This window comes from Pogonomyrmex barbatus, unplaced genomic scaffold (genome assembly GCF_055798465.1).
Source record: "Pogonomyrmex barbatus isolate J1 unplaced genomic scaffold, ASM5579846v1 scaffold2, whole genome shotgun sequence".
NCBI lineage: Eukaryota > Metazoa > Arthropoda > Insecta > Hymenoptera > Formicidae > Pogonomyrmex > Pogonomyrmex barbatus.
The window spans coordinates 11205199-11223626 of record NW_028297116.1 but is presented as its reverse complement, the minus strand read 5'-3'; the positions used below and the strand labels follow the sequence as shown (position 1 = coordinate 11223626).

The window sequence follows — 18428 nt, the reverse complement described above, 5'->3', positions numbered from 1 at the left end:
ACACAATTGATCTATAAGCGCGCAACCATGAGCAACGCATAGCGAGATTACTGTAATAAACATAGTTGGTCCAGCTCCAAGTCAGTTTATTGCAAAATTTTGTTTCCTGCAGCGGTAAGCGCGTGTCCCGCAGGCGCGATCCGCAGATTCTCACAGGAGACTTTCCGCGGAGACCATCATGGACAAAAATCGTGGTTACGATGATTTGCAACCACAGCGAGAATCGTTACGAGCCATACTCACAGTCATATAACTAGGATTTCCGTATGAGCGACGGGACGTTTATGCTTTTATAACTGATATAATTATCGCCATTTTATGGAGCCCATTTTATGGAGAGACATGATTATGAACGGGTTTTTCGTTATTTCTACTTTATGATTAACGATGTTTAAAAAGAATTGACTAACGCGAAGTATACATAGAAGTATCAGAAAAACGTTCGCCTAACGATCGCGGTTATAAAAGTATCATCTGCGTACGTTGACCCGATTTGAAAGAGAGATAACATTATCGAAGTGCGATAACAATTTCAAAACTTATAACAAAACTTATGAAAGTGTTCATGCCATATCAGCTAAACTACATATATACTCATATACTCGCAAAACATCAAATAAAAATTATACGATGATCTCGCAGAGGTCATCGAAAGAGCAACATCGAAAGAGCGTTTGTGTGCTCGTTTAGAATAGTTCACATCTTATTATAGCTTTATAAAAAAAAAAGTATATATATCGATCATTTGTGAAATTAGATAAAGTGCTTTTCAAGTAGTTTTTTCATCACATAGGTCTAAATTAAATTTTTTAAATTAAATTTTTCTCTGTGTGTTAGCCATATAGCAATTCACAATCTTTTAGATTCTAAAAGATTGTGAATTGCTATATGGCTAACACACAGAGAGATTGAAATCGGAGTAAATAACAAAATTCTCTTTTATAATTCTAAGTTAAGTCTCATAAACAAGTGAATGGCTATGTTAAATTAAAGTCATCAGTTTATTTGATTCACATTGGTAATTTTCAACGAGATCAGAACTGGCTCAATTTTCAATTCATTCCAAGAAATAATTTATTTATGCCACGAACGCACGCGCCCGACTTTTCTTTAATTGTCCGGACACGGAGAAGAAACCGACACGACGATATCTCACGCTTCTCCACGGACATCATATATCTCCACGTCAGTTAAACAAGCTGTTGTACGCAACAATATACCTCCACCCGCAAAAGCGATGAAGAAAATATCTTCTTGTATACAGGTGTGCGCACAGGTGCACACGAAGGTGCAACGGCTGTAGAGCGCGGTGCTCCCGCGCGAACGAGTTTTATTCATTATCTCCGCCTTGCGCGCTGATTTTATCGGATCTCATGCATTGCTCGTATCCTTCCACATCTTGACACCTCGCTACGGCGAAAGACGTTATACGCGCATCAACTGCTCGGAATTTTTGGATGCAAACGCGTCCTCATTCTTGGCGATGCAAACAAGGATATAGTGAACGCGATCGTCGATAACATCTAGATTTCCCTCCTCGCAATAAATACTTCAGACTAGGTATTTAAAAAAAATATTCATCACAACAATCGCATTTGAATGTTATTTTATTATACGTTGCAGGAACATTGTTATGTGTCGCTAGTTAAATTGTTTTATTCGATTCGACATTTTGTTAGGTGTTTAACTGTACATGCACTACGCAAGATGATCGGAATGCAATGAGAACAAATATATATGTACTTGTTCCTGCTTATCTCTGAAATGACATCATCACAGTTCAGGACATCACACGTTCCTTCTAAATTACTGATCGCACAGGAAATTACCATATCGCAGACAAAATATCCATTCCTCTTTTAATGAGTACTGAAATAATGAAATTATTGGATTGGAAATTATTTACCTTGACATTACTTAAATATTATATATAATAATGTATGTGTTCTCGATTTCTTTCAAGTTAATAGCAAAAAAAGAATTGAGCTGATGCGAAAATTATCGTGCGTTTTCCACAAATCTCGCGTGCAAATCTCGACGCGTAGCGTTCAGAAGCGTCGTAACCCATAACTCGCATTCGCTCCCGCAACAATCGAGTGAGTTTCTTAAGTCACCGTTACGGGACGAACTCTCACGAAATCGTTCCAGATTTTGTAATCAGGACCATTGTCGGCGTTTCTCCCTTGTATAGCGCGCCGCGTGCGCGCCCGTGTGTGCGCGGGTCGCGTCGCGTGCACGTGCATGCGTCGAGACAATTTTACGGCGCGAATATAATTACCGTCGGTACAGTACGGTTTCCTTTCCGGCGAAACACGCACGGGTAACGCGTATGCGTACGCGAAACATTTCCTTCGGGCGCCGTTGTCGTATGCCCATTGTGTACCGCGAGCGGACGCGATTGTTCTCTCTTTCGTCGATTCCCCGTAACCGGTCTTTGATGCCGCGACGCGATCGTGGACCGCACGTCGACCGTGACGTTTCGCCATCCCGTCATCGTAGGTGAGACGAAGGTGCCAGCGGGACGGGCGCGCGATTGTTGAGAAAAGTATGGATTTAGTGTGCAAAGCTCGTAACAATGCCATGAGACGTGCCATGACGTTGCGCAAACAACCGGGCCATTTTCCAAGCGACTTTATCCCGCACATCGAGATTTTTCAAACCGTGAGAAATTAACGCATGTGTGAGCGATCGAAGTAGCGATGAGATGAAAATCTTTTATCATCCAGCTCTGTTGAGAATATATACAATGCACCCACACTGTATTTTTCAGAGTAACGCCTGAGTTTAATGCCTTTCCTGTCGTAATGTAACATCCTTCGGAGCTTGACGAAATACTCCTAAATCTAATTTCGTCAAAATCTGTTGGCACCTGCAATGCACACATACACACACACACACACACACACACACACACACGCGCGCGCGCGCGCGCGTAAGCGAACGCGGCGAGCGTTTGAAAAGTAGCACACAAGTTGATTCGCGATTAAGTAAACCTGTGGAAAAGTGCTTCTTAATTGAAAGAAACATTGTGAAATTGTGGCGATACTGTTCATTGTATCCGAGCTGATGAGAATGTCTGCGGATATATGTGACAAGTAGATAATTGCATTGGTCGTCATTGTATGTTGCACGCGCCGCAAGGTATCGTTTCGCGATCGCGTTCGTCCGATAATATTTGTTGCTCGACTACTTATTCTAGATTTCCTATGAGAAAGTTGCGGGAGGATTCTCTCGAATGTATAATCAACGAGCGCACACGATTCCGTACGTGATGCGCGTAAGGTTTCCCACGTGATGCCGTTGAAGTATCCGCGAAAAGGAAGACGTTAGTGAGACGCGAGTAATTCGTCTTCCATCAGTCAGTTTCCAACAAGACTGAACTATCATATGATATTTGATTTGCATAATGGTATAGAATAAAGACTCTCAAAGTGCTGTATAGCAAAATTAATTATATTCAATAATAGCGATTAACAAGCATTAAATACAATTGTAAGGCATTGATTTGTCTGTTTCAATACTTTTTTGAAATTACTTAATCCCAAACGGTTCCTCAAACGGAACTTAAAATATTGCTACCGCAATCCACGGGATATATCTCGTTCGATAATGATAGCGCTGATTTCATTAATGGATCCTAGATGGCCTACCCACAGACAAGACGTAATGTAATAGTGACCTCATTTCTTTTATCTCAATATACTCGCAAACATCATTCCATATACATAACGTAATCGTATACGCTTCTCTGAATTCAGTGATAAAATTGTCAGTAATATAACAATGCATATTTATAATATGATAAAGATTTACAACATTTATTCACGAGCAATCCTTCTGACACATTTCTAATTACGTTTGCCAAGAAAATTATTTCACGTCGATCATCGCAGTATCTGTAGCTTTTTACCCTAAATATTTTATTAAGAGTAGTTGATCGTAACGAATTTAGACTCTGTTATATAGTTCTACGAAAGGACTTTTGTTAGTTCTATATAATATTCCATAGGTGTAAGAAGGGAGTAGAAGCATAATCGCGCAAGCATGAGCTCGTTGGCATCAAACGTTGCGACAATGCGCGATCATGCGGATATACGCCATCATTTTCTTCTTTTCCCGATTTCACTCCACGGAATGCTTCGAATCACCCACCTGATTATCAAAATCACGAACATTTCGCTTGTTGTTATCCGAATCGGTAAATCTGCCGATTTCTTCTGACGCAGATCATACTATTATCTGTCAGCGTTAGACCATATAATAAGATGGAATGCGACTTGCGCGGATTATCGCGAAGGAAGTTAAATTTCCTCGGATGATACATGCTATATGATACAGAGACGTGCGTTGAAAAAGAGACATTATTCTTCCTCTTAATGCGGCACTCGCCTGCGATTGCTTATGGCATTAGGAGTAATCATATCTACACAACACAAACGATACAAGATAATGATACAAAACGCAGCTGTATTAGCTTTCGAATCGCGTCTGGCAAGAATCGTTCACTGCATTCGCAATCGTGGAAATATAGTGGATTCTACCAACGCGCGTTTAAGTAAGTAACATCAGATGTTGATGGACAAATCGCCCAAACGTTATTTCTTCTGTGCCCTCAAAATATGTGCGCGATTCTTACGTCGCACGTCAAGCCACTTTCTCTCTCTCTCGGCGATTCGCGTGTGATGCTCGCGAGAGCAATCAAAGACATGATCGGCGGTTCGTTCGTCTGAATCTTGCAGCTGATTGGTCAATTAGACGGGAAACACGTAGGAGGACTACACTCCTGCCGACGTGCAGGGGGAAGACCGCAAGAAGGGAGAGGGTCCAGAAGAGGATATTTTAATTATCGTCGTTGGGTATACTTCGCCTTCGGGTTCAGCACGCAGTTATCGATTGCGCGCGATATTAATTGCGTACGAACATAGAATCATCCTCCAAATATGATATTCATTATTATATAGACCACTACATTTTCAAGTAAAAACATTCCTCGTTAGAAAATGTGACGATCAGTTTTATAACAATATCAATATATGAATCATATTTTATATGATATTAAATAAATATCATCATTTCTTATATTAAGATGGAGCGATAATCTCAATAGGGGAAAATAAAAGAAATTAGCAAATAGTGCTGCTGTCGATCAACTGCCTGTTAAACAACGCGTCGCGAATTATTATGTTTATGTGTTCCATTATGTTTCCATAAATTTAATTTTATATTATCTCATTATTATATATTTCTAAGTCCACAAACAAACTGAGTGAGAATACACCACAAGTTGTGCCTCACCCGTAGAGTATGTTTCAGGCAAGGAGCAAGGAATGCCAGCATTCGCGCGTGGACCACAGGATGGTGGTCCACCAGAAATGAGTGACGAAAGATTGGCACATATTCTCTCGGAATCGAGCCATATGCAAATGAGAGGTGAGCACGAGATGTCGAATGACGCTGACAGCAAGAGTCCAAATAGAATCGGTTGCCCGAGTCCGTTTAACAAAGATAGACTGGACAGCCAAAACAGGAGACTGAAGAAGTATGAAAATGATGACATTCCCCAAGAGAAGGTAGTGAGAATTTATCAAGAAGAATTGGCCAAGCTGATGGGCAGGAGAGTGGAGGATCTTCGTCCACGGGAGTTTCCCAGGTAAAATCACGATTAATGACATGAATTTACTTGTCGACGTTTATATCACAATGCGAAGGACTCTCTCTCTCTCTCTCTCTCTCTCTCTCTCTCTCTCTCTCTCTCTCTCTCTCTCTCTCTCTCTCTCTCTCTTCTCTCTCTCTCTCTCTCTCTCTCCCCCCCCGCTCTCTTTTTCTCTTTCTCTCTGTCTGTCAATGCATAATGAAGATCGAATAGATGACGGCCAAATTAATGTCCTATATTTGATCAAATACGCACGAAATACTAAGAGCAAACTGTTGTATCATGATAAAAAAAATCTTATTCAAACTAAGTGATATGACTTCTCATATCACTTAGTTTGAATAAAAAATGTTCGATGCATTCTAACATAACATATCTTGATTAAAATATAAAAAAAAATTTTTCGACGCGACATGTAATTCGAAGTTAATGGCTTTGATGATATCATACAATGTTTATGTACGATTGCTGTTTTTCACGATTGATCATTATTGAGGACAGCACATGACCTCGATTGACCGTAGCGCGATCTTTCCACATTTTTTCAGTGGCACCCAAGGTGGTCTTCAAGGTATCGAACGTACCCAGGAAGACATTCGACTGGCATTGGATGCTTATCATCGTGAACTCCAAAAACTGAATGCCGCTCCAGGCCAGAATCCCTCGATGGCCGGACTACCAGGACTACCTGGACTGCCAGGTTTGTTGGCACTTCAGCAACAAGCTCTTCAGCAACATCATTTAGCCGCGAACGGCGGTGGCGGCGGTGTTCAAGACTTGAGTTTAGGCAAAGTGGATCCGCGCAATAAAATGATAAATGGTGTATCGGAAGAAGAGAAAGAAAAAATGGAAGAGGCGATGAGACACGCCGGAAGTGCATTTTCTTTGGTGAGGCCGAAGCAGGAATCGACGGGTCCTCAATCGACGCCCGGCGGTTCCAGTGCGAGTTCGCCGCTTGGCAATTCCATACTCCCCCCCGCGATGACACCCAACGAGGAGTTCTCTGGTGCGGCGGCAGCCAGCCCTCTTCAGAGGATGGCCTCCATCACGAACAGTTTAATAAGTCAACCGTCCACACCAACTCACCATGCGGCCAACCAAAGGCCGTTAAAAGCTGTGCTTCCTCCAATCACGCAACAGCAGTTCGACCTGTACAATAATCTTAACACTGAAGATATTGTGAAAAGGGTAACGTGACTAAATCATACTCAGCGCTAGCTCTCTCTCTCTCTCTCTCTATATATATATATATATATATATATATATATATATATGTGTGTGTGTGTGTGTATATATATATATATATATATATATATATAATATAGATATAATTTATTATTTGCACCATGTCTAATCTTGAATATCTTTCTTTAATCCACAGGTGAAAGAACAGCTATCTCAGTATTCGATTTCGCAGCGGCTATTCGGCGAATCAGTATTGGGTCTATCTCAGGGATCAGTATCAGACCTCCTCGCGCGTCCAAAACCGTGGCACATGCTGACCCAAAAGGGTCGCGAACCCTTCATTCGGATGAAGATGTTCCTCGAAGATGACAACGCAGTGCACAAGCTTGTCGCCAGTCAGTATAAGATCGCACCGGAGAAGCTAATGAGGACCGGCGGCTACGGCGGCCTGCCTCGTAAGTTTAACTCAGGTCAATATAGATGTTTTGTTACTTTATTATCAATGTAGTTCGGGAGCTCTAGTACGTGTGTTCAGCACGACGTCATAATAATATATATTTTGTTACAAAGAAGGCAATCGTAAACAAGCATGATATTTTTGCTACATATAGATGCAACTTCTTTATTTTATTACAGAATGAGTTAAATTACATTATATTGATATAATTTTTAATAGAAATAAATAGAAATAAAATTTATATTTTCCGACGTTCGTAGGGAATGAGCTTTCGGACTATAAAATTTTGATTACACTTGCTGAATTTTTTTGATCGAATCTTTTATTGTTACAGCTTGTGGAACACCCATGAAACCTATGCCGCCAACAAAACTCGTCCAAGAACAGCTTCAGAATGCGGCAAAAGCACAGGCCGCCGCTCAAGCAGCTGCGCAAGCAGCAGCGCAGCAGCATCAACAGGAGAATCAGATGCAGCTCGGTCCACCACAGCAAAGTCCTCAGCATCCGCAACATCCACAACCGCCACCACCAATGATGTTGACTCCACCCGGACCCCATCACCCTCATACTCAACTCAGCATGCAAGAACTCCAAAAGAAACAACAGCAGCAGCAGCAACAAATGTCACTACATTCGCCGCATCATCAGATGGCACCATCGCCTCTTCGAGGTCTTCATCCACACATTTCACCGAGCGTATATGAGATGGCCGCTCTTACGCAGGATCTCGATACACAGACAATCACTACGAAAATCAAGGAAGCGTTGTTGGCTAACAATATTGGCCAGAAGATTTTTGGTGAAGCGGTTCTCGGTCTATCGCAGGGTTCTGTCAGTGAGTTATTAAGCAAACCGAAACCATGGCATATGCTCAGCATAAAAGGTCGGGAACCTTTTATCAGGATGCAACTTTGGTTGTCAGACGCGCACAACGTCGATCGATTGCAGGCGTTGAAAAACGAACGGCGAGAAGCGAACAAAAGACGACGCAGCAGCGGTCCCGGTCACGATAACAGCTCCGATACTTCGAGTAACGATACCGCCGAATTTTATCACGCAGCATCACCTGGTCCTGGACCCACCACCGGAAAAAAGCAACGCGTTCTTTTTTCGGAAGAACAGAAGGAAGCCCTCAGACTTGCCTTCGCCTTGGATCCATATCCTAATGTGGCCACTATTGAATTCCTTGCCGGTGAACTCGCGCTGTCTTCAAGAACGATAACGAACTGGTTTCACAATCATCGAATGAGACTGAAGCAACAAACGCCGCACGGTCAACCGGAACCGCAGTCGCCACGAGAACCCGGACAACCGTTTGACCCTGTTCAATTTAGATTGCTATTGAACCAAAGACTGCTGGAGATTCAAAAGGAGAGATTAGGTTTAGGAAACGTACCTTTACCTTACTCTCCATACTTTAATCCAAATTTGGCGGCTCTGGTAGGTAATGCATTAAAAGAACAATGCTCTGGTCTTGATCTCTCGATGAACGCCCTGAAGAGAGAACCCAATCAAGAATTTGAGGACGAAGACGTTGAGGATGCAATGAGTAATCTAGGTAGCGAAGACTCGGAAGGTTCAGCTGGCAGTATAAAAAGAGAACCTACAGAAACGCCGACGGCACCTACGACAGTCAGGTCCAACAGAAGAAAACCTGCGGCACCGCAGTGGGTAAATCCGGAGTGGCAGGAACCAACGAGAACGGGTGATGAAGTTATTATCAATGGCGTTTGCGTAATGCAGACGGATGATTACGGAGTGAAGAGAGAAGCTGAGGAGACTATAAGAGTCGAACCGACACCAGTACAGGACCGATACGAAGAGGATGCTCAGAGCGATGTCTCTTCCGTGTCCGGTAATAATGGGGCAGATCGGGATAGTCCACTTCCCAGTCCAAAGTCTGGTCAAAACAGTCCAGCAACGTCGCTCAGACCGCCGTCGGCACAACAGACACAACAGTCCACCGAGGAAAGTCCGAAGGACGTGGTGAAACACGAACCGGAAGAAACGTGGGATTATTAGGACAATTTAAAGCACAAAATTCCATGGGATTACATGTAAGCTTGATGTTTCTTCTTCGGACAAAGACGAAACTCGAGCGGAGTATCCGACGTGTCTCCAGGGTCGTATTGTTGAGATATGCCAAAACGACGCTTTGTAAGAAAAAACGTTCCGCGAGGATCACCGATCTAGTTAAGTTTTAAACAAGAAAACCAGTTATAGGACTCGATCGTGCGAGTCCTGCCTACCACGAGGGCATTATCATAGTGAGGCGCGAAGAGTCATAGGAAGAAGAAATGTCATCGGAGAAGAAATGAGAAGATACCTCTTGGTCAATAGATGAGCACCAAGAGAAAAACAAAACGATCAAAATGGAACGGAGCTCAATCAAAAGGACTCATATTGTGACGTTTTTTACGCGGCAAGTGTTACGAGATCAGTGTCGGTGCGCGCGGGTCAAACGGCGAGATCGTATTATTTAGAGGACTGTGAAGTACAACGGGGCCGGCTGTGGAAAGACAACGGGCTCTCGTTACAATTCGCTCGAAATTCGAGAGAACCCCGGCCGCTTTCGCTTTCGGATGACATCCCTTCTTGGTGATGCATATAATTCCAGAGAAGGGGAGACTAGGAGTGGACTAGATAATGCACGGAAAACGGAGGTGGTTCGGGTTCGCCACAGTGCAATCTCCCAGTAACTAATTGTTAGATCAAATTATTATTAATTTTTAACGAAAATTACGCGTGACGGAACGGCCGATTATAATAATTATTGCATAATTGTGATTCATGTTATTGTTTATACTCGCCTCCCTATATTCCCCATAGCGATTAAGCTGTTAATGTTATACTCCTCTCTCTATCTCCAGTTGTGTATCTTTTTATCTCTTTCGGTTAAGATTCGACATTTCCCTTTCTCCTTTCTCTTTTCCTACTCTTCTCTTCTCGCTTATTCGTCTATTTATAAAATTGTGAGGAGAATGATCACTTAAGACCGTTACCAATGTTATTAATATCACTGCTATTATGTATAATTATGAATTATAAATATTATTATTATTATTATTATTATTATAATATAATTATCATTATTAAATATTCTCAGTTGTCACGATCACTGTCATCGAAAACTATTTCTACGTTGATATGTTGAACGGCGTTGCAGAATGTAAAATACCAAAAAAGAAGTAAATTTATTCGTTCCATAAGATGATTATTTAAATTTCCTTTTTCTATTTGTTGAGAACTATTAGCTGCGCTAAAAAAATTGGTGATGAATATCTTTGATGATTATTATTTAATATTATTTTGATTATTATTATTATAATATTACTGTATTATTAGGTTTATGTTATCATTATTATTATTATTCTCATTATTATATCAATATCATTATTTTATTTTATTATTATTAGAATCATTGTCGCGACAACAATGTGGCTTATAAAGCCAATGTGATAGAGCTTATATTGCGATGATACATAAAGAGAGAAAGAAAGCGTGCGAGCAAGAAACGGACACGCACGCCAGTTTCACTGAACGAAGCGAGAAATTGTGCGAATTTAACGTGCGATTTCTAGCATGTAAATACATCTGTACAAAGGAAAAGAATGGAAGAAACTTCGGAATACGAAATAAAAAATTACATACATGCATACATATACATATACACACACAAGTACACGCACGTATATATACACACACATACGATCTTGTATATTTACTTACTTATCACACTTAATTATCTAATAGCGTACGAATATATCCACGCAGACTAACAGTGGTACATACTGAACGACGTTGTATTTTCACTTGTCGACATATTGTGCATCGTAAGAATAAAGTCGCGTAACTAGCGATGAACGATGAGGTAAGAAAGGAAAGAAAGGAAAGGAATACATATTTCAATGACCACCCGTTGCGATCCGTGAAAATGCAGCGTTCGCGGGCTAAGGCGGCGCAAAAGGAAAACACATAATTATGAGAATTTGCCGTAAATTTTAATCGATGCCTAGAAAGAAAGGGAAAAAATACGCAGAAGATACTTGGAGGCGATCCAGCGAGACATTAAGAACGAAAGAACGAGAGCGACTGAATGAATGTGTGCGTGCGTGACGACGAACTTCGTAAGAGAGAGAAAGAGAGATAGTCCTCGAATTATTACGAATCAAACTATAGTATTTACCAGAATAAATTTTAATCTTCAATTAAATTCTAGTCCGCAATTAAAAATATTAAAAAAAAAAAAAAAACGAAACAGAGATGTGAATGAATATTGTACGAGGCAGAGATGCGAGGAATTCGTGCGAGACGATCGCTTTAGAAGGGCATTGCTAAACGAGAGACCAGTGATCGATTGATTCTGTTTTTCTCCATTTCCCAACCCCTGTTTCTTCTTTTTTAAGTTTTTCATGAATCGTCACCATGGAAGTCGATCAGACCGGATTTATCAAATGTACATATTACCATACTCGTGCGATTACATCTCATAACTTAATGACGTTGATTCCGCCTCTCAACGAACGATCCTGAGTCTTATTGAGTAGTCTGACGATCGACGAGGATACGAATCAAACAATCGTGGCAGACGATATCACGACGAAGACATTCGTATCTCGTCGATCGTCTATGTTAGACGAATGTTGGTACATTAATCGGGCTGCGACAGAGTAAAAGCTCTGGAACAGATTACGATTATGAAGCAGGGAGAAAGAGAACAAAAATATGCGATCTCACATCTTCGAGTACCAAACTAAATTATTTCGCTCGAACATTACTCTGATATTCATTCTTGCGATTTGTCGATTTCGGTTAACCGTATGACTGACGCGAGCATCCGCCAATCGCGAATCCGTGGATAATCGTCGATTCTCACGGAGAGGTCGAATAAGCTCGTTTCTTAGAGATTTATTACAGGCATTATAATAATGTGACTCGTATTGGTGAGACCAGATCAGATTCTAGCCACAATCGCGGCCGAAGTGTCCGAATTTGCTCGACAGATAGGCGCCTTACGATTTATTATGTATTACATTATGATTATTTCCCTGTTCTTCATTCGGCGGACAAATGTAACGCATAGATTCTTTGTAGATACAGGATAGCCGATAGATAGCCGATAGCTTTAATTATTTAAACAGTACTTTTATGTCGAGAGCAAAGATCGACGACCGTCTAATGATATAAGGCGGACATGTAATATAACGTAACGAAATACACAAGTGCGTAATTGCGTGCGGATGCGTTAGCGTTATCGACAATGGCGGGAAGGAGGGAAATCATATCGTAAACCTAATAATATTTTACAACAAAAGGTAATTGTAGATAGACATTCAAAAGCTGTTGAGGCCCCCAGGACGCGCGAAGGAGAGGCGTGCGCGTGCGTGTACTAAAATGCACGCGCGCGGGCATACGATCAAAAACGAAGAGAAACGAACCACGAAGGACACTGTCATCCAGTAGTGAAAATAATGTATTAAAAAAGAACAAGAAGGTTTACCTAAAGTAATAGTCTATTGATTTGTATTTCATTTCGAACTGTATTATAGCTTTAAAGAGTATCCTGTACATTGCATAAACACACGAGCACTATTGTTTTAAATTGTACGTTTACGATTATTATACGAAGATAAAAAAGAAATAAATAAGGTATGCAAAATATTGAAGATAAATGAGAGATTTATTGACGATCTAGCTTAAGGGTCTTTAATATTTCCTTTACGCACTTTTTCGAATAAATTATATTATCCATATCTTCCGTGAAAATGTAGAAAATTAAAAGCGGCTTATCGCTAAATATTCATAACAATAACATTATCGCCTCGGAGACATTGAGAAAACGTGCTTATTGTGCTTTCTTCTCTTCTTTATTTAAACATTTTATTTTCTCTTCGAGCATTTCAAACTTTGACTATTATCTTCTATTAATTAAATAAATTATCTTCTAATAAATTATCTTCTATTAATTTCTATTAGTGTGTACATATTTAACAATCAGCACGATTGGCAGAAAGCTAAAGATTTATTTTTAGAAAGAAAGAATGTATATCTTACAATGTCCTATTTTATACAAAATTTACGATTATTACGATTTAAGAAGCACGATGATTTACATACATATTTCTTTCTTTTTAAATTATTAATTTATCTATTATATATTTCTATAATTCTCAATACTGGAAAAATATATACAAAAACATAATTTTTAAAATATATATAATGATACAAAAAGATTTGATGTTAATATTAATATTATTACACTCATTATTCTTGTTATTCTGTTTCTTTAGATAAATCTTACATTCTTATGGCCTAAAATTCATAATAGTTCTTAAATATGCGATATAATACAATACAATCACGAGATAAATGGAAGATTATCTTCTTTGTATATACGTATAAAATTATATTATTCATATCAATGTCTCCTTTCAAGACTTTCTAAATTAAAAAACCTATATTAAATACGCTAATTATTATAATCATCCGCCTTTTCCCTTTTTTCCATATTGATTTCACCTTAATATAACTTATAAATTTTTAACTTTTGACACAGATAAAATTACTAAATAACTAAAAATTTTTCAACCAATTAAATTTTTCTTTGATACTTTTTTCATGGATTTTACATGTGCATTAAAAATAGAAAATAAAAAGATAGTTTTTAATTTGTTTATATTTTTAATTTATTTAAACTTATTTTTTAACTTATTACTCATTGTAAACAAAAAGAAAATAATTAAACATATCTTTTACAATAAAATTATAGAAACTAAAACAAAATCGAATTCACAATATGTCATGTTATTTCAAAATAGTTTTGAAACGTTATAAACTTTTATTTTTTCTTAATATAATATTTTCTACAACGACATCTTACAGATAAGGAACGAAATAGATGATTCTGCAGCACAATTAGTTACCTTCGATTGCAAATATAAATTTTATTGATATCTATGATAAGAAATATTTTCATTCTTATTCAATATTTAATATATAAATATTTACTATACAAGATATTTAATTTTAAATTATATAGTCACTTAATTTGAAAATGAAGCATTTAAAAAAAAAATATTTCAAACAGAGAGAGTCTGAGAGCGATCCATTGAGCTCTATTGGAGTGAGCCATTTTTAGAGACACTACAATCAGAGGGTGCGATCCACTTGGTGCTACAAATGCTTCGAAGCAATTTTTTTTGATTGGTCAATTTATAATATTTTTTGTTCTGATTGGTTAATCAAATGTTTCGAAGGATTTATAGCAGCAAGCAATGGATCGCAACCATAGACTGGCCACGACTCCGATCCGCCAATCAGAGACTCTGATCCGCCATGTTTTGGCTAAATCCTACGAGAAAGAAAGAAATATACACCATTCTAACCAATAACGTTTTGATTAGAGTGAAAGAAATAGACACCATCTCACTCTAACCAATAGCGATATTTTTTACTTTGCATGTGCATTGATTTAAGTGCATGTGTATTAAACACGTAGAAAGCGTGATAATATATTATTAAATAATAGAGAATTATAGAAAATTATAAAATATAGTCATAAATTAATTAATTAATTATTATACATATTTATTATTATAAACAAACTTTATTATAATATAAAATAAAATTTAAGTAAAAAAATGAACATCCATCCATTTTTTATATTAATTGTGATAAATCAATATAAAAAATGGGTGGATGTTCATTTTTTTACTTAAATTTTATTTTATATTATAATAAAGATTGTTTATAATAATAAATATGTATAATAATCTTTTCTAAAAAAGGCATGACATCGATACTTGCATCTCTCGAAATTTCTTCGAAGTTTATTGTTGACCCTTTTTCGCGATGGGTTCTCTCGCTGCGTTACATAACTTTGTGAATAGCTGTCATGGTAAGTGTAATATAAATATTTTAGCATTACCATTTAAAGGATAATTAGCACTAAAAGTTCATGGCACATGTTATAGTAATTGTTATTGTCACTTTACTTAAAAATCAATATCCAAGTTAAAAATCTATATTGGTGATAATGTTTGACATAATTTTAGTATCCTTATTTCTGGAAAATATGAATAATTTAATTTTATATTATAACAGCTCGTTTATGCAAAACAATACAACCCAATAAAGCTAATAAACAAGTAAGAATAAGTATCGTTGAAATAATAAAAATATATTTATATATTTATATTATATTTATATATTTATTAAAACAAAGCAGAATAATATGTAAACAGATGAAATTCAAATACTTGAACGTTTCGATTACATTGAGCCTTCTTCAGTAAAATAAAAATTCTAATAAAGCAAAATTTATATTACAGCATACAGATCGCATTAACATAAAAACCGGGGGAAATCAATATAATACATATGAAATGAGGTACTATTAAAATAATTAAATGTATTCCTCGAAAATATTGAGGGCGAAGGGGAGTTCGCACTTATAACTTCAAGCTGTTATCGATCGGCACTCGATACGATCGTATGTGTGTATATAGTTTTTTTCGTGTTGTCTTTCGACTTCACCTTCTACACGTCATGCGCGTATTAAAATCTCATGTACCGCACATATTCGCAGAGTCTGTATTCAGGTATCTATAATTCTTTGCAGATGCGAGCACGCCACTTGCCATCGTCCGCATACTCGGATCTATGTACACTTGACAAGACAAATCATATTCGTCGGATTCGCTAAACAAAGTATTGTGACTTTCTTTTATTCTATCTCTTGGATAACTGTAAGACATGAATTTTTTATTAATCAAATTTTACATGTATCAGGGATAGTGTTTTATTTAGTTTATTTTTATTTAATTTGTCTTCATTAATGTTTTCACGCTAAATATCACAATATTGAAGGTTGAAACATTTGCGCTGCGGCCATGAGTTTTTATAAACGTGTTAAGAATTTAGCATATTAAATTTCAGAAAAAATATAAATAAACAAAATTATATACTTTAATTAATTTCTGAATTAATTTTTTAAGGTAAGAAAAGGTTTTGTGTCGTTAATAATTAAAATATTTAAAATGAGTTTCAATTAATCAGCGAAGCCTTCAATCATATTGAAGGATTTTACAGTCAAAGTTGCTTTTTCTGCTGAACACCAATATAAGGTCTGGTCTTTTTAACTGAACTGTGCACCAGAGAGACTTTCAGAGTTTATTTTTTTTCTTCCAGTGTGTAAGAAAGAAAAATAAACTGTGAACTAGTACAACTAGTTCAGTCAAAAAGAACAGGCCTATATATGGCAAAGATGTGCAACTAACGGCCCGCGACATTCAAACTTGATTCGCAAAAAGAAATGAAAAATAAATGAAATTATTAGCGCATAACGCGATTTGTTTTTTAGTTCTAAAAATTTTTTATTGGAGCATTTTAACGAATGATATTTTACAAGAAAAAATTTTTTTTGTTAAAAGGGTGGCGTGTATGTAATATTTTTACAAATAAACTACTGCGACCCGCGGTATAATCTCAAATTTCACATTTTGCCTGCTAAAAAAATTACAACTCCTTGCAAATCCTTGCTATAGAGTGTCTATTTTATATAAAATGATATTACATTTACAATGAATTAATAATATTACATTTACAATTATATAATAGTAAAATAATAAAATAAAATATATAATAAAATATAAAATTCGCAAACATAATAAAATTTGAATACTCCAATTTGTAACAAAAAATACATAACAAAAAGAGATTAAGATTAGATGAATTAAATATAAATATAGTGTGTGTGTGTGTGTGTGTGTGTGTGTGTGTGTGTGTGTGTGTGTGTGTGTGTGTGTGTGTGTGTGTGTGTGTACATATGAATATGAACATGTTGATAAATATATATACTAATGATAATGTTCATTAATATTTTATTCTACAACAAAAAAATTACGTAAATAGATGTGAGATTACGTTAATAGATGTGTAATTACATAAGAATATTTTTGATCTACTGATTCTGAATCGTAGAAGTAGCACGGACACACACCAGAATGGGATTTTATCGGCAGTGTCAGAAAGTGGGTAGATAAAAGTGGCTAGTTAATTCCGATATGCTAAAATGGGACATGGAGGTGCTAGTGTACAGAGGTTTTCACGGTCCCACGAAAAAAACCGAGATAGCCTCTCTCAGATTCCTCTATGTTGATATCTATGATAAGAAATATTTTAATTATCTTATTCAACATTTAATATATAAATATTTATTATACAAGATATTTAATTTTAAATTATATAGTCAATTAAATAAAAATGAAACACTTTCAGAAAATATAATATTTCAAGATAAAGTTATAGAATTTCGAGAAACCTACATAATTATGATCTTGATTTACTTATAAATAATACACAGAATGTTAATATTTTTTTATGGTCGTCATATTTTTAAATGAAATTATATATTAATTTTTTATTACATAATATTGTTTCTCTAGTTATGTTGCATATAAAAGTATTAAAAAATTGATAGTTTTTGAGATATTTTATTCTAGTTTATATAAACATAAAACTCGCGAATTTATATCATTGAAATCTATAAACTCACTAGAATTACTGATTTCAAACTTCATAACAGTGTCAATATCGACAAACAATGATCACAATGATCCGCGAAAAGCGATTTAAAAATCGCTCATCTTAGTGCGCACTCCTGGCAAAAGGACAGCTACTTAACGATTCTTATTCTTAATGGATAAAATTTATAATTACGGAATGATCGCGATACAAGCCAACAAACCGAATGTGCCATCAAAACATGGGGACTAGTTAAGCGCGGGGAATATCAAATGTTTAAATTAATGCCATTATTTAAAATAATTACATTTTGTTACAAGCATGATTTAGAAATCGCAGGTAGAAATTTCTTTTATGCTTCTCAACAAAGTAGCGATAACTAACGACATTTTGCAATTTCAGTTAAAATTCAGTAAAAAGTATAAAAAATATTAGGAAGAATAAATAAAATATTATTAAACATACTTACTGTAACTATCGAAAAACTGTAGAAAATTCAAACATTATTGTGTAAAATTAATTCTATACATAATAAAAATTTCTAAATAAATATAAATAAGAGAATGGTAGCAACAAAAATATGATATAAAATTGATACACTTATGTTCT

At 36.7% G+C, this 18428-nt stretch overlaps 1 protein-coding gene across 6 annotated transcripts in view; it reads left to right on the top strand.

Annotated features, from left to right (window-relative positions):
* The window catches only part of cut (homeobox protein, cut), a 137754-nt gene extending 124787 nt beyond the window's left edge, over positions 1-12967 (top strand). For 3 of the 6 annotated variants that reach the window (XM_089076390.1, XM_089076389.1, XM_089076393.1), the window contains 4 exons: positions 5302-5650; positions 6178-6841; positions 7035-7308; positions 7630-12967. In XM_089076390.1, coding sequence (XP_088932516.1) covers positions 5302-5650; positions 6178-6841; positions 7035-7308; positions 7630-9317 — 2975 coding nt within the window. In that variant the 3' untranslated portion in view covers positions 9318-12967. The remainder of the gene's footprint in view (positions 1-5301; positions 5651-6177; positions 6842-7034; positions 7309-7629) is intronic. The other 3 variants (XM_089076391.1, XM_089076392.1, XM_025217205.2) reach the window with 3 other exon arrangements.
* The last annotated feature ends 5461 nt before the right edge of the window (positions 12968-18428 follow it).